Genomic DNA, 20,318 nt, shown 5'->3' on the forward strand with positions numbered 1-20,318 from the left:
AATTATTTAGTTGTATGATTTTTTTTTTAATTTGTCTATGTAGTTAAATGAATCACCTCAAATATGAAGCATTATTGATTTGACTTGTGCTTGTGTTAAAAGTTTGTAGACCCTCAAGCTTTGGTATCCATCCGATAACTGCATTTTTAATACTTCAACTGGTTATTAACCCGCCGCGTTGCGGCGGCGCGAATTCGGTACGTATCAGTTAGCTTCGTAATGATAACAACTTATGGCATAGGCCAAAAAATGTAAACACACGGAATACTATTAACACTCGTATAACTTAGGATTAAAAAAAATATATATTTAAAACCGCTTGTAGTCGGTTAGTAAAAAAGCCGTGCAATGCAGTTGTGAGTTGATGTAAATTCGGCCGGTATCGGGTTACGACGCTAGAACTAAACCAAAAAATAAGTTCGTCAACGCGCAAATATAACAAATTAACATACCCAAAGAAACATGCGCGTTTATGTGGCTTATTGACGTGAATTCGGTCGGTATCTAAATTCCGCACCGAAACCAAACAAAAAAATAAATTCGTCAACGTCCAAATACAACAAAATAACATTGTTTTTTATTTAGTTTAGGTTCGTCATGATACCGAACTAAACCTAAAAAATGATTTCATCAAGGTAAACACACTTAAAAAAAAAAAAAAAAAAACGCATCTAAACCAAAAACATAAACATTTAAAGCATACAAAAAGAAAAGAACTATTTAATCTAACTTCATCAATCTAAAAGCTAGGTGGCAATTAGTCATGTTCAAAATGTAAAAAAAAGAAAAACATAGAACACATAACAGAAATCCACTTGACAACTAACTCACGAAGAAGAAAATTAACACAAAAAATGTATATGCTGGTAGGGAGACTCGAACAGGGGCACAGAAAAAGTGTACAGCTTTAAGAAATCAAATATAACCATCAGACTAAGGGCCTGTTTGTTTTGCTCTTAATGGGACAATAGATGCATACATCTGATTCGCTCAGATGTGAGGAACATTCTGAGCGTTTGGCTCATTCAAAATATGCATCTGAATGATTGAAGACCCAACGATTAAGGGGATTTTATTGTGATTTTGCTTATGCGGTTCAATTTCTATGTCTTTCAATTTTGATTAAGAATCGATTTTGGCGTTTGCTATTTTCCTTTTAGGGTTTAGGGTACATACATGGTGTTTAGGCAGGGCCGTCTTTGAGGTATGGCAGGGTAGTCGACGGCCACAGGCCCGACACCCGGCTAGGCCCGAATTTTTTTTTTTTAATAAAAAATTATATGTATTTTTATCAAAAACATGTGTATAATCAATGTTTCAACACAATTAAATAACCACTAGCTTGATTTAATGGTAAAGGGGTATGACATCTAACCAAAAGGGTGTGGGTTTTAGTCTTATTTAAGACAATTTTAAGCTTATTTTTATACAAAAGTTTTTTACACGACTTATATCATAATCAAATAAGCCCATTTATAATTAAATTGTTTAAACTCAACAAAATGTTTCTTTTACTTAAGGCCCAAAAAAGAGTTCGTCTTTGGCCCAAAAATCTTTTCGTCTTTTCGAAGCCGGCCATGTGTTTAGGTAAACATCGTATCTGGGTTTTCAATTGGGTTATCAATTTCATCTTCTACAGGAACATGAAATATGTCTAGTCGAATTTGCAATTATAATAGGTATGATTATTGTTTGAGTTTGGGGACCTTCAATTGCATATAGTTAGCAAGAACACAAATCCGATGAACCATGGACTGATAATTGGTCTCATCTGTAGTACCTACATTAGAATACGAGTCCACAGTTGGGTTTTTTTTAGTGTTTTACTCTATGCGCTCTGAAATTAGGCTTCCGTTATTTTGCGGTTTCATTAAGATGTTTATTGATAGTTGAAGATATTAAACATCAATTGCATAGACCCATTCGAGGTGCATAAAAAACATGGTTTATGAATCGAACCAAAACAGTTATGGCGCGTTGCGCCGGGAATTTACTAGTTTTGAAATATTCATGTAATTATAAATTATAAATATAGTATAAAAGAGAGGGTTGGCGCTGCAGTGCTTGTCGGTCCATTGCATTTTGTACGCATTTTCCAAAGCCGAACCAGCGATTCGAATTTAAGGTAATCATTGTTTTGTGTTTCTATTTGCAGCTCGAATTTCGATGTTTGGTTGATGTATGAAGAGTTGTGGCTGTGAAGGATATAACATATTGTTGCATCGTTGTATATTTTGATAGTTGTATTTGTTTGGTTTTTATCTTAGGAGGGTTTAAAGCTATTGTCTATGACTCTGGCATTATATTGTTTTTGTTAAGTTTAGTTGGTTTAGTGACAGTTGGTTTTTGGGTACAGGAGTCCTATTGCAGGCATGTGGCTATAACATGATAAGCCAATGTGTAGAATGTTGTTTCTTTTTAGTAGTAGTTTTGTTTGACCTTAACTTATAACAAAAAATGTTATGCATTCACAAAAATATGTATAACACAAATATCAAACTTGTCTTGTTTTGTTGTGCATTATTTTAGCTTATGTTGGCTCTTAAACGTGCAGGTCTTTTCGTTTCTTGCTTTGGACGTCATTGTTTGCGTTGTTGGAGTTATGCAATTTTGGGTCGCGATCGTAAAGTTATTGCTAATTGAACAAAATTATATTTGGAAGATTGAACGCCATTCTGATGCATCCCAAGGAAGTGGACATCAAGTTGATTTCTTCATATACTTTAGCAAGGCGTAATTGATTACAAGCAAGTGACATCGATTTGGTGTAGAACATATTGTTGTAATATTGGATTATGATTCCTTTATTGTGAAGCCAACATACACTTTATATTATTTTGTGTTTATTTAATACCCTTTATACTAGTTACTTCTGTAGGTTGTCTTTCTAATTTGTTTCTTATTATGTGTTGTTTAATTTGTTTGATCGTGATTTGGAAGTTTGTTTTAACATAAAATGTTGGCTTGCAATTCTGTGATAAGTATTTTGTTGTTGGTAGTTTGGTTCAATTTGGTTCAGCATATTCGGTAGATTATTTGTTCAAATTGCATGCTTGTTATTAGTTTAGAAGGGTAAAATAGTAATTCTGCATAGTTATTCAGATGCTCAACCAAACAGCACTTACTCGTTCAGCACTTATTCGTTCAGATACTCTTAACTATTCAGACCTCTTACTGGTTCAGCACTTAATGATTCAGCATTTGCTAAACAGCCCTTAAGCCACTAGATTGTTTAATGCTTGAAATAGTTTACTTAAAAGATAAAAAAAAAAGTCTTAAAATAAGCTTTGTGGCATCAAGATTTGCTTTATATATATATATAATTACAACCATAGCATATTCCAAACCCCACCAAATTATGTCTACTTTAGGCTATTAAATGTTATGTTCACTTTCAAGTGCATGATTAATAAAAACATTAATAGATGCTTTAAAAAATAATAAAAGAAAATAGATATTTCCAGTATGCTATAAAAGTAACTAGTTGAAGGGATGGCCCAATTGGTTATGATGATAAAGATAAGAACTAAACTTTTTTTTGAGAGGACGCTAGTTTGAATCCTAACCACGCTGGGGGTTTATTCTGCTTGCGTTGTTTCAACTCTTGTGATGGCGCAACTGTTTTCAAGTGACATTAGGGGAAAAGGTTCATCAGAGGATACGGGGATGACCTGAGAAACATGGGGTTATGCCATTTGGGAGAAACTCTTTGGGGTTCCCAACCGGGGTCGGATGCAAACCAACATGCGACCACCTAGTCAGATTGTATATTGTTGCCATTCAAAAAGATGGTTACATTATCAAAGTAAAAAGAAAAAACAAAAAAATTTCTTATATTAAGAAGATAAGTTTAAAAATTCATTATGAGTTATAATTTCACTTTTCCAAAAGGCCAATTGATCTAATAGTAACCACATGGTTTTTTTATGAGAGCCTAAAAGGTTTTGAATTCGATTTCCATTTAGAGCAAAGACAGTTTTCTCGGCTGTAGGTTTCCTTTTAAGTTGGTGAGACGGATCATCACGTTCTGTTTTTTTAACAAAAGAATAATCTATTTGACAGGATTATCCCGAACATCTTGGCTTTGATGTTAGGAAGAAAAAAACATTATAATTGCAATTTATATAAAGTTTGATAATTATGTATGAAATTTGTCTAATCAGAAAAGTTGGTTTTGCTTAAAGTAGTAATGAGGATGGTTGAAGTGAAATGACACCAACCAATAAGAAATAAAACTTATGGTATAAATATTATAATGAAAAACAAAATATCTTATGGGACACGCATACAGATCTTCACCCATACAATATACACTTTACGTCCGTCCAATTAATCCAGCTAACTTCAGGGACACGCGCTTCAAATTATAAGTTTTTAACAATATATTTGGTTGTTTATATTAAAAGTCCTTTTATATATTAAAACTTGGTATATTGATTTTAAATAATTTTAACTATCATATTTTGGTCACTTTCGATCTCAATTAATAAAATGGTTAGTGACATTCTTATCTTTTAACGTGTTTGTTTCCAACGATCCACGACTAGCAAAAGTGTACCCCGTTAGTCTCCGGCCACTTGTAAAACATTTTCGGCCGGAAAACTTCTTTTTCGCTAGAAAGCTCAACATTTTCTTCCCAAACCTCTTTGAAACCTTAGATAAGACATTTAGGAACTTTTTAAGGAAAAACTCCAATTATCGAAGTCGCCGGAACCCTATGTGGTGGTCTCTAGAAAATTCCTCTTCCGGGGGGGGGGGGGACTCCTCTGTCAGTGGGAAACTGTCGGTGATGGTGTTCAGATAGTGGTGGTCAACGGTGGTGGTGTTCGGGTAGTGGTGATCAATGGTGGTGTTCAAATGGCGGTGGTTTTCATGCTTTCGTTAGTCATGGACTGTTGAAAGCAAACAAATTAAAATGTGAGTATGTCACTAGTTATTTCGTTAGGTGGGATTGACATTGACTAAAATATGATAGTTGATATTATTTAGATTTAATGTACCATTAAACTTTTAAATTTTTACTAGTTGTCCTTTTATAACTTTTAAACTAGACATATTAGTTGACCTAGACATTTGTCATATGCGTTTCTCATTTATGGCATCAATCAAATTTCAAAAATCAGTTTAATAAGAGAACCACTAAAGACAATCGATTCTTTCTTGAACGGTAAAATGTTGCTAAAGCAAATCAGTTTAATAAGAGAACCACAACAAGAGGCTTAATGTTAGTTCAACGAAGACAGAGATTCAGAAACAGAAAATACATGGCATTACATAAATCCAAGTAGAAAACTTCAAGATCCGTTTTCTTTAAAACAACAATAAATTCTTTCCCTGCATATTTAAGCATATAGAGAACAAGTGAGAAGGAAAATGATAGACATTCTTTTAACTGATAATAGTGAGGATCAGATTCAGGGGCGGATCTACGGTAGTAACGGGTGGTTCCGAGTTTCGAAATTATAGTGTATTTATATATAGAAAATAATAAAGGAACCACCCTATAAATTATACAGGAACCATCTTAAAAACATATAAAGTGCATGCTCGGCTGGTAGTTTGTGGGTTTTGTAACCCGGAGGTCGCAGGTTCTATTCCCGTTTTTAATAGTTTTTTTTTTTTTTTAAGTTACCCTAACTGATGTTAGGGTTTTTTTATAACATAAGCAAAGCAGCTGCAGCGCCTCTGGCCTCTCTTGAGTCTCTTCGCAAATCGCAAACAGGCAACCAACAACACTACAGCACGCAGCCAGCCACTGCCCAGCCCACTGACCACCGTCCACCGCCGTCCGCTGCCCACTGCCCACTGACCACCGTCCACCCTCAGCCACTCCCGCTGCCCACTGACCACCGTCCACTGCCCACTGACCACCGTCCACCGCCGTCCCTATCAGTCTCGAATCCTCCAGGCTCCCACTTTGAAGGTAATAATTTATTTTTAAATGTTAATTGTTCATAAATCATAATTGTTAAGTGTTATTAACACTTAACCGTTAGATTATTGTTCATAATTGTTAGGTGTTATTAACTACTTAATTGTTAAGCTATTTGTTAAATTTAGTTTTAGTTTGTTAGATTATTTGTTTTAATTTGTTAGTTTGTTAGTTTTTGTTAGTTTCTTAGTTTTAAATTTGTTAGTTTGAAATTGTTGATTTGTAGGTATTTTGAATATGAAGAAATATTATCAAAGTGAACCATCGAACCTTGGATCATCATCTTCAAGTAGTAAACCATTAAAAATAAATTTGGATGATCTACCATGGGATCCTTCCGAAAGGCAACCAATTTCATCTTATCACCCAAGTCAAAAAGATGAAATTAGACGGGCATATCTACTTAGAGGTCCATGTCAACCAACCGGGCATGATTGTCCTCTAACAAATTTTAGTGGTAAATTAAGACGCTTTAATGAGGAATGGTACACTAGTGAATTTGGAAATTGGTTGGAATATAGTGTCAAAGCGGATAAAGTGTATTGTTTGCATTGTTACTTGTTTAAGGAAAGTGGACAAAATGATGCATTTCAAAGTGAAGAATTGCGATGTTGGAATAGGTGTCGGGAGAAATTTAGCAATCATGTTGGAAAAATCAATAGTTTTCACAACAAAGCACGTAAAAAGGGGAAATACTTACTTAACCAAGCTCAGTCTATACCTGTGGCCATTGATAAGGGAACAGATCTACATAAAAAACAATATAGAATTCGATTACATGCTTCGGCTAGACTTACCAAAGCATTGTTGAATGGTTCATTAGCTTTTCATGGTCATGATGAGTCTGAAGAATCTCTTTACAGGGGAAATTTTATTGAGTTCTTAAAAGTGTTTGGAGAACTAAGTGAAGAAATTGGTAAGGTTATATTGGGTAATGCTCCCGGGAATAATCAAATGACGTCTCCATCAATCCAGAAAGAACTTTGTAATTGTTTTGCAGAAGAAGTATTAAAGAGGATATTTGAAGAACTTAATGATGATGTCTTTTCCATATTAGTTGATGAATCGAGAGATATTTCTAAAAAAGAACAAATGGCCGTGGTTTTAAGATATGTTGATAAATTAGGATTTGTGAAGGAGCGATTTATTGGCCTTGTTCATGTTATGGAAACAACCGCGTTATCTCTTAAAGCTGCAATTGATGACCTATTTGCTATCCACAACTTGAGTATTGGTAGAGTAAGAGGCCAAGGATATGACGGTGCAAGCAACATGTCCGGTGAGTTTAATGGTTTGAAAGCTTTAATTTTGAAAGAAAATTCTTCGGCATATTATGTTCATTGTTTTGCTCACCAACTTAAACATTATGAGATTTACAGACTTTATAAAGAATTATCAAATTTAGTAAATGTTGTTGGTGGATCTTGTAAAAGAATAGATTTGTTAAGAGAAAGTCAAATAGAAAGTTTAGGATTGAATTCGGAAGTTGAAACCGGAAGTGGAAAGAATCAAGAATTGTCACTTGCAAGAGCTGGGGATACACGTTGGAGTTCTCATGAAAAAACAATTCTCTGTTTGCTTACTTTATATCCTAGTGTTATTGACGTGCTTGAATATATAGAAAAATCGGGAGAGTTTTCAAATTACCAAAATGAATCACGTGGGCTTCAAGAATTCATAAAAACTTTTAATTTTGTATTTTATTTACATTTGATGAAATACATCTTGGGTGTTACTAACACATTGTGTCAAACGCTTCAAAGAAAAGATCAAGATATGTTGAATGCAGTTAAGCTAGTTAAGTTAACTGATGAAGGCCTAAAAAGGTATCCACTTGAAGGTTTTGACTCACTTTTGGAAGATGTCACGTTCTTTTGTGAAAAATATGAAATTGAAGTGGTTGATATGGAAGCCGAGTATGTTGACCCGAGATTTAAAAGAAAGAAGACCGGTATCACCAATCGTCATCATTATGTGGTTAATAATTTCAACAAGGTTCTCGATATGCAAATTCAAGAGCTTGGAAGCCGCTTTAATGAGGTAACCACTAAATTGCTTACTAATATGAGTTCTTTGAGCCCGTCTTGTAATTTTAGTGCCTTTAGTAAAGTAAACTTGATAAACTTGGCCGAGATGTATCCATGTGATTTTGATTTTGATGAAAAGGATAAGCTTGTATATGAACTTGGCCACTATATTACTAACGTGAAAGAAGATAAGCGGTTTTCCAACTTGAGTGGCTTAGGTGATCTTGCTAAAATGATGGTGAAAACAAGATTACACATTGATTATCCGTTAGTGTATCGTTTAATAAAGTTATCATTGGTTTTGCCGGTTGCAACGGCAAGTGTTGAAAGATGTTTTTCTTCAATGAAGAATGTGAAAACGGATTTGCGTAATAGGATGGGTGATGAATACATGAACGATTCTTGCATTTGTTACATTGAAAGGGAATTCCTCCAACAAGTTTCGGTTGAAGAAGTAATGCAACGATTTCAAAAGATGAAGACTCGTAGGGAACAACTATAAGCATTTTTTTTAATTCATAAAGACTATTGTATTGATATTATGTGTTTTTTAATTTCTAATGACGGTGTCTCTTTTATTATTTTATCGTATTTTTATTATGAACCGACCCGAACCTCAAACCGCCCCGGATTTTTATATACCCGACTCGGTGAAATTGAAACATATAAAAATAGTGCACCACCCAAAAAAAATTCCTGGATCCGCCACTGATCAGATTACAGTCGAGAATGAGAGACATGGTTTGCTATCGACAGATCCCAAGGGACTTTGAAGGTTCTAAATGATGATTAAGTCGCTTTGTGTTTGTGGTATATATAGTGCAACAGTTATTCGAGTCGTTTTTTTTACGGTTTTACCTTTATTTATTATTATTTTTTAGGTGGTCAATACTCTTAGGTTCGTGGTTCGGTATGGTCAATACATTGTTGTTATTATTATGTTAGTTTAAATATTACTAGATACAAACATAACAAGAATTAAAAATTTAATTACCGGAGTGTAGAATAAATCTTTATAAATATATGGATTACTTTTCAACTTTGGAATGCTTAGGGGACTGTTTAAGTATAATAATATTGATTTAGAAGTTAAAACTACCAATCTACTAACCAAATCATTCCAACTAACACTTCCTTCAAAAGTTAACACAAACGAACCTTTTCTAGAAGATGATGAATGATGCAAAAGAAACCACCACACCATAACACATGTTATATAAATATAAAATTGTTAATAGTATTTTTAAAACTATTTACAAACAGTCATGGGGTTTAATGATCAATGACTTAATTTTTGGACAAGTGTGTATGTTAAATTACTCAAAGTTTAAGAGGATATTCTACCAACAAGTGGAATATTTGATACCAACCACTTTAATGGTTCAACACTTAAACTATTATCACCAAGATCTTTGGTTTCTAAAGTCAACAAAACAAAGCATCTAACCCTATATTTTGGGTCTGTTTCAAACTTCATATATTTTAACTTTGTAACTAACTTCAATACATTTAATATCTGAGTAAGTTTTTTCTGAAACTTGATATCAACCGTTCATATTAGTTTTGACACCCATACTTGACTTACACAGAAAACACATATAATGAGGAAACCTATCACTGTAGAATCAAAACCTTATTGAGCCAGGTTTGAACATGAGACCTTAGAGGTCATATAAGGCTTAAAGGTCAGGTTTTATACCATTGGACCGGAAAATCAATTGCACATAACCATCCTGTATTTTTAGAGAAATTTGGCTATATAATATGTCTTACATAATTTATTTGATAACACATAAATTCAAGTTTTACGCTCTAAAGCTATAAAATTTTAACAAGACTGAATCTTATAAATACAAATGTTACCAAGGTTTTAAAAATCATGAGATTGGAATTGGCTAGCTTGTCGGGCACTACATACTATATAGGCCACCGAGGGTTGAACCATTTGATTATTTTGTTTTCTAATTAATTAAACTAACACACCAATTAGTGAGCTATGTTCTATTCTAAAGAAAGGAAAAAGGAGACTTGAAGGGGCTAGCTTGATTTGGTGATTGACCCCGTTCTGAATTCTTGAAGAGTATAAAGTCGAAAATCGCAGCCCACTCGTTTCCTCAATGGCTAAAAGCTGGACATTTTTGTCGTGTTCAATGATATGTGCTTCATCTTCCCTCATTATTGTTTCGTGTATAGGATACATAATACATGCCAAGATTTCAAGATACCATGTTATGTAGTATGCAATATATTTTTTGCATCGTGTAGATGATTTAGTGATTTGAACCAAATTTAGATTCTATCAAACTGCTAATTCAGTTTCTGTTTAAACTCGAATTTACATCTCTGTTTGATTTTTTTTTGAACGGCAAATTATGATCACTCACGGACCACTGGAGTATCATCGTGTCACCAGCAGAACCACGCGATCATATCCATCTCCACTAGGCAATAATGCCTAACCACCAAATCAGGAGGAAACCCAATAAATTTTGGGAAAGCCCCCTTGCGAGATTCGAACCCAGGACCTTATGGTCCCTAAGCTTTATCCCACCACCAAGATGCCACTAGGCTATAAAGCCATGGACATCTCTATTTGATTTTAAGCAAATTCAATTTTATTTTATTTTATTTTGATTTAACCACCTTCAAACAAGATAACTAAACTACCCTAATTCTATATCAACATATCATATAATTAAGTAAATTAACTACCAAGTAACAAACTCTTTCTTTTAAAGTATATATAACCAATTTATTTGTCACACGTATCCATTTCCATTCCAAAAATTATGAAACAAAATATGCCACAAGTACACATCTCTTTCTTTTCAAGTATATTTCCAATTCGAATACGTATTCATATGACACGTGTCCCTGCCACCTAGCTGCCGTCATGGCCTGCCCAATAACTTGCCACTCTTTATTATTATTTTGCCACGTTGGCAACCAACTCCAACTTCCGTATAACATAATAAAATATCACAACTCTAGAAAAACACACACACACAACTATATGCCCCCTATACATATTATATACACCACCCAACCAACCAAACACCTACAACTATTTTATTTACACCTTTTTAACAACACAACCACACACGTTTACACTTTACAACACACATATATAAATATGTTACATGCATCACTTAACATATAACATATTAACAAACAATTCTTTCACACCACACTAACAAACTCCTATTATTATTCTTACAACATAACCAACACATGGAGTGGACTAGAAGCCATGTCCTCGGCCGCGGTTCGACCGCGACCGTCACCACCGCCACCTCCACCTCAGGCGACGTGTTCGCGGTCAAATCCGTTGACTTTCGACACGCTGACACGTTTCAAAAGGAACAATATTTTTTATCAATATTGAAGAGTCCATATGTTATATCCTACAAAGGGTGTGACACCACTAGAGAAAATAATAAAATGGTGTACAATATTTTTATACAACACATGTCGGCGGTTCGGTTATTGACATGATTAATCGTCGAAGCGGTAAAGGGTTAGACGAGTTCGAGGTTGCGAGATACACAAGAGACATAGTTAGAGGGTTGGAGTACATTCATGATAATGGAATAGTGCATTGTGATATTAAAGGAAGAAATATTTTAGTCGACGAATTCGGCACGAAAATCGGAGATTTCGGTTGCACGAAGCGGGTTGATGACGTGGCGCCGGTTCGCGGGACGCCGATGTTTATGGCGCCGGAAGTGGCGCGAGGTGAGGACCAGGGGTGTCCCGCGGATGTATGGGCGTTGGGATGTACGGTGATTGAAATGGCCACGTGTGGGTCCCCGTGGTCAGAAGTTAATAATGATGAGTCAGCGTGGACTTTATTTTATAAAATTCGGTTTTCTGACGAAATGCCGAAAATCCCTGACGGGTTTTCGGAAAAAGGTAAGGATTTTTTAGAAAAGAATTTGGTTCGGGATCCGAGGCGGAGGTGGACAGCGAGGGAGCTTCTCGAGCACCGGTTTCTAGAAATTCGAGAACTCGATGAGGACTCGAAGAGAATGGAGTGCGAGAAGATGGGAACGGGACCGACGGGTTCGCCGACAAGTATACTTGATCAAGAGGTGTGGAACTCAACAAAGGAATCGATGGAAAGTGATTCGAAGTGTTTGAGGCAAAGGATCGAACAGTTGGTGTGCAACTCTGAGATGCCAAATTGGTTTAGTGAAAATATGGAAAATGATTGGATTATGATTAGAACCAATGGGTGTGTGACACGTGGTGATAGGTGTGAGTGACGGTGGAGATGATGAGTTGTCTAGTAGGTTGTTGATACAGCTAGAGTTAGGTGCTGTTTGTTTTTTAAGACAAAAAATGTCTGCAATCTGATTTCAACTGATTTAATGTCTGCAATTGAAGATGTGGTCTGAAGGTTTTGGAATCTGAAAATATAATACTGTTTGTTTTATAAACTGGATATCGTCTTCATAAGCTGAAAAGTAGTTAGATATCATATATATTACAGTAGATAAAAGTCATTTAACGTTTGTAGACTGCTAAAATAATTGATAGTGGTGTACGAACTATGGATGTGGGTGGTGGTAGACAATTGTGGTAGGCGGTGAACGGTGGGTGGTGGTGATGGACGGTTGTGGTGGTGGGTGGTGGAACGTGTGGTGGCCGACAATGGGTGGTGGTGGTGATGAACGGTGGTGGCGGGTGGTGGTGGATGGTGGTGGCGGCGGACGGTGGGTGGTGGCGGTGGCGGGTGGTGGTGGTGGCGGGTGTTGGTGGCGACGGACGGTAGGTGGTGGTGGTGGTAGTAGACGGTGGTTGTGGCCGACGGGGGTGGTGGTGGTGATGGACAGTTGTGGTGGTGGGTGGTTAACGGTAGTGGTGGTGAGTGGTTGACAGTGGTGTTGGGTGGTGGTGGTGGCGGCGGACGATGGTGTTGGGTGGTGGTGGCGGCGGACGGTGGCGGTGGGTGGTGGCGGCGGCGGACGGTGGCGGTGGGTGGTGGCGGCGCCGGACGGTGGCGGTGGGTGGTGGCGGCGGCGGACGGTGGCGGACGGTGGGTGGTGGTGGTGGCGGACAATGGGTGTTGGTACTTGGTATGATGTTAAGAAGTGTGAAGATGTGTGAAGATGATGAAAAAAGCTTATTTTTTAAGACCATAAAAGCAGTTTTCAGATCTTTTTTTAATTTAAAAACAAACAGTCTTCAAGAGCTTATGTCTGCGCGCCCGCAGACGTATGTTCCTTGAAGACCTTATAAGCAAAAACAAACACAACCTTATAGTTGTAAATGTAGTGTTTTAACTTTAAACGGCACCGTTTTAGGGGATTAACTTTTGTAGTTTTGTAGTTTTTATGTATATTATTATTTATGTGAACACTTTTTTTTATAGATGGTACACGTTTTTGTTATTGACTTATGAAGTTAAGAGAATATATATGATTATTTTTGCAACATCTTAAAATATTAAGGTTGGTAATAGTTTTGAAAGGAAAAGAAAAGGTATCTTAATAGTAAGGATTACTATATTTTACTTTTAACGGTTGTTAAAGATTTAATGGGGGTTAGTAAAGATTTAAGACGAGTTGCATACTTGCATGAGTGGTTAGAAAAAAATGGATTGATGAATCATAATTGGAACGAAGAATCGGTTGAAAAAACAGATGATTCGTTTATGATATTTTGATAACTGATATTTTACTGTTTAGTTATATATATACGTCTAAATAATTGACTTGCTAATAGGAAATCACATTAAAATTGATCGTACATTTTTATAAAATAACATATTAATTGTCATCTTTATTTTATTCTAAATGAGTTGCTAGTATTATTTTAAAAGAAAACAATACTTCACGTTTATTTAGTTTAACCAATGATTAATCGAAAGCCAGCGGTTAACCAATGGCTAAACGAACCATCTTTTCCAATTACTGAATTAACTAAACCGTATACCCATCACAAACCGATTAAGAAGATCTAAAATCAAAATAATTTTTTTTCGGTTTTTAAGTTTTAGCATGTAACCTAAGTGAAGCAAACCATGCTTACACCTTAAGGTAGCCCAAACCTTGATTCCAAAACTCATCCATGATTCCATTGTGGGTCCATTTTAATTGATTCTTTAGGACCTATGAAGATCCTTTTATGTTGAATAATTAACATGCTACAAATTACTTATTACATAAACCTAGCCAGACCAAAAAAGTAATAAATAATAACAAACCATATCTTAATCATTAATGTTGTGCATTACTATACAATTACACAACAAAATTTAAACAGAATTACATCCATATTTGTTGGACAGATATGATGAAAACTATAAAATGTGTGATACTCTATTTGGGTGGTTGTGCAACCATTCCTAACTCTTGCATACCCTTTGCTTAAGAGCATCTTGTAATATCTTATTATCAATGATAAAAAATAGTTTTAATTCCAGATTACGGAGAAATGCATAATGCACGTGTACGTAACACTCGAAAAGAGAGACAAACAATGAGATTAATGATTACATAACTGTCTAATGTATAATATTTAAGCAATAGATATATTATTTAGTCACACTCAAAGTAACATATTTAAACAGATTATTTAAAAGCAAAGCAATTTCTTTCTACATGAAAGAAACTTTTTATTTGACTTTAAAATATCTCCCCAAATCTTTTCATAAATGGCCATTCAATCTATGCATCTCTTTAATAATCAATAACTTATAAAACACTTAAGCACCTAACCTATTATATAGAAAACATGAAAAATGTGATCTCTTACAACTTACTTTATGGTGTAAATATATTAATTAAGATTTTTATAGATTATGAGCATTTTCACTCATAAAATTATTATTATTAGTTTAACTAAAATTTTATTGTGGGATTTCATCTCAATATTTATCTCTCAGTCACAACTTTATGGGAGTTAAGGAATAATATAAAAAGCGAGGAAAATTTTACATCCTTTAAAGTTTCTTTTTTCTCATTACTAGATATCTCGAGCATGATTATGTTCGAATGTGGAGGGGCATATAATGTTTGTATATAGTTACGTACCATGTTATATAATCACCTACTAAATTATATAACCGCGTACTAATATAAATGTGCACAATTGTAAATTATATTAAAAGATAACCATCGTTGAACCGTTAAGACAAAATCAATATGTTGCTATTCTAGACATGCAAATTTTATTTTCTTCGTTTTTATTTCTAACCATGTGATCAAATTTCTGGTTCATAGTTTGGTTGATCCCAGCTAAATCATTAAGGTTTGCTTCACTTCACCCCAATAATGTAAAGGTTCACAAACCGGGTAAGAACCAGTTATGAATTTTGTCAATAAAGTCCATAACCAGGCCGGGTAGGAATCGGTTACAGGTATGATTGGGCCCTTGACCTGTTTTGCCGGGTTTTGACTGGGTAGAGTCGGAACAGATTACGATGATCCGGTTCGGTTCCAGGTCTAGACAGGATTAGAACTTGGTTTGTATCCACAAGTCAAGTACACTGGGTATTGATTCCGGGTTAGGTACACTGGGTCAGATCTAGAACAAGGTTATATGTCCAAGCTTACTATAATGAGAGCTCACCCTACACAAGCAAGGGCATCTCTTTCCCTTATGAACTCCGCTTGCCATTATCTCTTAATGACATCGGTCACTGACTTGATCATTATCGGGTGTTCTCAAGTATTTAACCTCGGGATAACTTCCACGAGTTATTTTGTGTTACAACTTGAATAAAAGCTCAAAAACGCTAAACACGGCCCAATCCAAGAAGCCCAACTTGGACTTCGGTGTAACAAGTCATTTTTAGCCCACTGTGTTCCCAAAGCCGACATAAGTTGTCAAATGTCAACTATAAAATAGACCATTAGATGGGATCACGGGGTCGAAGCCTCAGGAACCACTCCGCTCCCTTCGACGATCAAGTCACAGATATTCATCATATATCTAAGGTTACGAGTTCTAAGATAATTATGGAACAGTTAAATCTATTAGGGTTGTACTTGTGTTAAAACTCGTGTATTATGTTTAACCAATAACAACCAGCTAATCAACAGAGATTGATTCTGGATAAAAACAAGTCAGAACGACTCCACTCAAACTATATAGTCTGTCAAGTTGGGTCGAATCAGATAAAGCGACGGGTTAAAACGAGGCAACTCCAACCTGCTAACTTAAAATAAGTCCTTAACGGCCTAGTGAACCGAATTTATCAACTTGATTAGAGCCCGGATATTTTAGAATCAGGCCCAGGCATATAAGAACAAGTAAACATTTAAAAAAAGAAAAAAAGAGAAATAGATACCAACACTGCAACTAAAGTTCTTTTAAAATACAAAATATAAACGCCGAAAATTTACCAAAATACCCACGATAACCCGATACCAAACACTAAATTCTTTATTTTCCAACACGGGTTATTATTTTCATACCTCACATATTCTTCTTTCCACTAGAAAAAGACATGTTTTCGTCAATGGCCCGCAACTGATCTCTAAGACTCTGGTTTTCCGCTAACAACCGATCGTACTCAAGAAGAAAGCCTTCCGATTGGTTCTTGAGCGCCATTGAATTAGCTGCTGCTGATTTAACCTCTTTGTCCTTTGATTCATGCTCAGATTCCAGTTTTTTAATTTGCGATTTCAGTTTAGATATTTCATCGTTTAGGATTTTGACATCGTCCGCACCTTTGTTCTTGGTTTCTTCTGCGGCTCGGTTTTGTTTCTTTGCAGCTTCCATTGTTTTTCTGAGTATTCGAAGCTCTCGTATGTAATGATGTAGTCTGTCTATCATTAGTGCTAGGAAAAGAGAGAATCCTGCATTTAATTAAATAAAAAATATATCAAAATTTAGAGATCAAACTCAAAACCAATGTTTTAAAAACCGGTATTTTACTTGTACCGGATTAGGCAAAAAAATGGTACAAACGGTTGAACCGAATTATACCGGGTGGTTTAATCTGTGAATAGTTTGCCTTATAATTTTCTATAAATGTAACTTCAATACAAAAATAACCCAAAACTAAATGATTCCTATAACAAAAATAATCCAAAAGTTAATCCATATTAAAAATACAACGCAAAAGCACTCAATTTAAAAAAAAATAGTCCTAAATTTTACACGTTTGAATGTTAATTGTTGGGTTAAAAGTAATTTTGAAAAAAACGGGCTGCAAATATTAAAAATTTCTCGCGCTTAAAACTGGTTTGCTGGTAAAAATCAGTATTTTAGACAAAAACCGCCGGTACGATGTTCTAGCAAACCGATCACAATAGCGGACTCAAAATACCGTCCTACTGTGCGAAATCCGGTTCAACCGGCCGCTTTGAACCAGTTTTTAAAACACTGCTCAAAACATAATATAAAAAGCTTAATACCAAAAATATTGAAATAATACAAAATTAAAAAACAACTGATTCGTATATATTAAATTATCTAAGGACGACAGAGAGTGAGATAATGGATTTATCTCGTTTACTTTTTTAAACTTTGCATAAAGTCACCTTGCGCTGACTTCACACTCGATATTGCTCTGGTATCATGCTTCATTTGCATATTATTTGTTGCTTGATAACCAAACTCATGTGATTCATACCAACCAAACATCACGCATGTCCCTTAGAACAACAGCCAGTTAACTAGCTGTTCATCTAAAGAATTAGCGTGATGATTAGCAGGTATCTTATGAAGCAGCAAAAACTATGCAACCAAAGCCACATACAAGACAAATTCAAATGTAAGACCAGCAGAAGACAACTTTAACCAAAATTTAACATAATAAATAAGATAAATACATGATCTTCATTCACCTTTAAAATGATTGGGTACTATCACTTGATAACTTGATAATTTTGATCTTTTTTATTATATATTAAGTATGGGTTCTGGCAAGTCTAACACGTCACAATTCATCCAAAAACACATCTAGTGGTTTAAAATTATAAATGAACATAAGAGGACGTTCATAAACATAAATAAACGAACAAGACGTGCGGTCATGTTCCTTCGTTTAATTAAATCCAATTAACTCAACAATTTAAAAACTCAACTACTAAACCCTAAGTTCAAAAAATAACCAATATTAACAACCAAAATTACCCATGAGGCCATGATAGAAGCTTCAAGCATATGATACGCAAGCATAACCTGATCAGTAGGGTTTATGACTTCAGCCAGATAACTCTGGATTCCGTTAACGCTGTAAACATTCGTTTTGTATTTGTTCGCTTACATACTTAATGCTTTATATTTGTTCGGTTGTGTTCATTTACGTTTCTTTGTGCTCGTTTACATTTGTTCATACATATTTATTTATGTCCTTAAACTGTTCATTTAGATTATTAACAAACAGACATAAACGAATATGAACACAAATAATCTTCGATTAACGTGTCCGTGTCCGTTTAATTCGTTTAAAGTTAAATCAACAAACATGAACAATTTCTCTACTATTACTAAACCCTAATTTCAGTTACAACAATATTTGTCGAAATTAACGCCAAAATTAATCAACAAATTCAACCAACCAAACGTCCGTGAAATGTTCATTTAGATTTTTAACAACCTAACATAAACAAACATAAACACAAAATAATTCTTCAGTTAACTTGGCGGTGTGTTCGTGTTCGTTTAAAGTTAAATTTCTCGAATCTAACGCCAAAATTAAATCATTGTTGGTTGGTTAATTAATTTAAACAATAACTAAAACTAACAACAAAAATTACGAAATTACCCCTAAGAAAAGCTTCAAGCTCTGGATTTCCATTACACTGTAAGGTTTTATATTTGTTTGTTTATGTACTTAATGTTTTATATTTTTTCATATATGTTCGCGAACTGTTCGCTTAGATATTCAACGAATGAATGAATATAAAGAAAAAAAACGAACACAAACATTTTCTCAATTAACGTTTACGTGTTCGTTCAAAGTTAAATCAACAAACACGAACAATTTCTCTCAACCTAATTTCAGTTACAACAATATTTCTCGAAATTAACGCCAAAAATAATCAACAAATTCAAACAATAACTAATATATATACAACCAAAATTACTAAATTACCCCTAATAGAAGCTTCCAGCATATGATACACCAGAATAATCTAATCAGTAATGTGTATGACGTCATGTTCGGTTACGTTTGTTCAATTAATTGCTCCGGTGTTCGTGTTCGTTTAAAGTTAAATCTCTCGAAATTAATGCCAAAACTAGCAAATCAATTAGAATTAAAAACTAAAATGACTAAATTACCCATGAGAGAAGCTTCAAGCATATGATACGAGAGAATAATCTGATCCATAGGGTTTATGACGTCAGCCGGCCTATTTCCGTTAATGTTTTATATTTGTTCGGTTGTGTTCAATTAGGTTCGTGAACTGTTTGTTAAATTTCTAATAAACGAACACGAACATAAATAATTATTCGATAGCGTGACCGTGTGTTCGTGTTCGTTTAAAGTTAAATTTCTGGAATCTAACGCCAATAATTAGTTAATCAACTCAAAACAATAACTAACGTTATTAAATTAACATCCAAAATGACTAAATTACCCATGAGAGAAGCTTCAAGCATATGATAGGCGAGGAGAATCTGATCCGTAGGATTAATGACGTCAGCGGGTCGGTTTTGAATCTCGGTAACACTATAAACATTATACATCATGATAACGAAGACAGTGGCGCCAACGGACTTGACAACTAACGGTGCTCGTCCGCGTTTGGCACGGTCGAGTCCGAGTATGAGGAGTTTGCGGAGTGGTGTTTTGAATAAGAGTAAGAGGATGGTTAGCATCTCGGTTAGTAGAACCAAGTAGAAGAGGTAAATCATGGTTAATTGATTGATTGATTGGATTTAGGGTTTTGACTGATTACTTGAATGGGTAGGTTGATTTATGGTTGAAGGAGTGAAAGACTCGTGTTTGTTTGTTTGTGGTGTAAGGAGAGTGTTTGGTTATATATAGGTGTAGACCGTGGCGTTGTAATCTTGGATAAAGGGGTGTGTATAGAGGTGAAAAAAAACCGGAAGCGGTTCGGGTTTTTTATACACGGGATTTTAATACACGAACCTATACCCGGGCCTACCTGTAGAGTATGGATAGGGCATGCATTTGTGTAACAAAATCCGTACCCGAAATCGGACCCGATTTGTACTCGGTAATACCTGAAAACCGGAACCGAGTTTATCAAAATATCCGATCTATATCCCGAATTACCCGACCTAAACCCGATGTATAGGGTATGGTTTTTAGAGACAATACCCAGACCCGAACCCGACCTGGGTATTGCCAATACCGATTTTCCAATGCCCGGTCATACCCGAACCCAGTTCCAAACCCGAAACCAGGTATTTGAAAACCCGATTTGTGCACC

General features: G+C 35.2%; 2 protein-coding genes and 1 pseudogene across 3 annotated transcripts; 2 read left to right on the forward strand and 1 right to left on the reverse strand.

Annotated features, from left to right (window-relative positions):
* Positions 1–5,373: 5,373 nt before the first annotated feature.
* On the forward strand, positions 5,374–8,461 carry LOC143589060 (uncharacterized). Its single transcript, XM_077069914.1, has 3 exons — positions 5,374–5,441; positions 6,454–7,223; positions 7,338–8,461. The coding sequence occupies exons 1-3, from the start codon at positions 5,374–5,376 to the stop codon at positions 8,459–8,461; spliced, it is 1,962 nt and encodes a 653-aa protein (XP_076926029.1).
* Positions 8,462–10,960: 2,499 nt separating this feature from the next.
* On the forward strand, positions 10,961–13,278 carry LOC143589054 (mitogen-activated protein kinase kinase kinase 17 pseudogene; annotated as a pseudogene). The gene is made up of 2 exons (XR_013145204.1): positions 10,961–12,274; positions 13,225–13,278. The product of XR_013145204.1 is annotated as a mitogen-activated protein kinase kinase kinase 17 pseudogene (transcript).
* Positions 13,279–16,250: 2,972 nt separating this feature from the next.
* Positions 16,251–19,821, reverse strand: LOC143589055 (uncharacterized). The gene is made up of 2 exons (XM_077069911.1): positions 19,500–19,821; positions 16,251–16,766 (listed from the first exon to the last, which is right to left on the reverse strand). The coding sequence occupies exons 1-2, from the start codon at positions 19,774–19,776 to the stop codon at positions 16,384–16,386; spliced, it is 660 nt and encodes a 219-aa protein (XP_076926026.1). The 5' UTR covers positions 19,777–19,821; the 3' UTR covers positions 16,251–16,383.
* Positions 19,822–20,318: the final 497 nt, after the last annotated feature.

This window comes from Bidens hawaiensis, unplaced genomic scaffold (genome assembly GCF_021521415.1).
Source record: "Bidens hawaiensis isolate Kalapana, Puna unplaced genomic scaffold, B.hawaiensis_p1.1 tig00037202_1, whole genome shotgun sequence".
Classification (NCBI taxonomy): domain Eukaryota; kingdom Viridiplantae; phylum Streptophyta; class Magnoliopsida; order Asterales; family Asteraceae; genus Bidens; species Bidens hawaiensis.

What these genes read in the sequence shown, in the direction of transcription:
- LOC143589060 (XM_077069914.1), top strand. Translation starts at nt 5,374, where the DNA reads ATGATAGACATTCTTTTAACTGATAATAGTGAGGATCAGATTCAGGGG. An exon ending in CGGATCTACGGTAGTAACGG is followed by an intron (nt 5,442 to 6,453) that starts GTGGTTCCGAGT and finishes GTTGGAATATAG; the next exon opens with TGTCAAAGCGGATAAAGTGT. An exon ending in CATGTCCGGTGAGTTTAATG is followed by an intron (nt 7,224 to 7,337) that starts GTTTGAAAGCTT and finishes TATCAAATTTAG; the next exon opens with TAAATGTTGTTGGTGGATCT.
- LOC143589055 (XM_077069911.1), bottom strand. Translation starts at nt 19,776, where the DNA reads ATGATTTACCTCTTCTACTTGGTTCTACTAACCGAGATGCTAACCATC. An exon ending in GCTTGAAGCTTCTCTCATGG is followed by an intron (nt 16,767 to 19,499) that starts GTAATTTAGTCA and finishes AATTAAATGCAG; the next exon opens with GATTCTCTCTTTTCCTAGCA.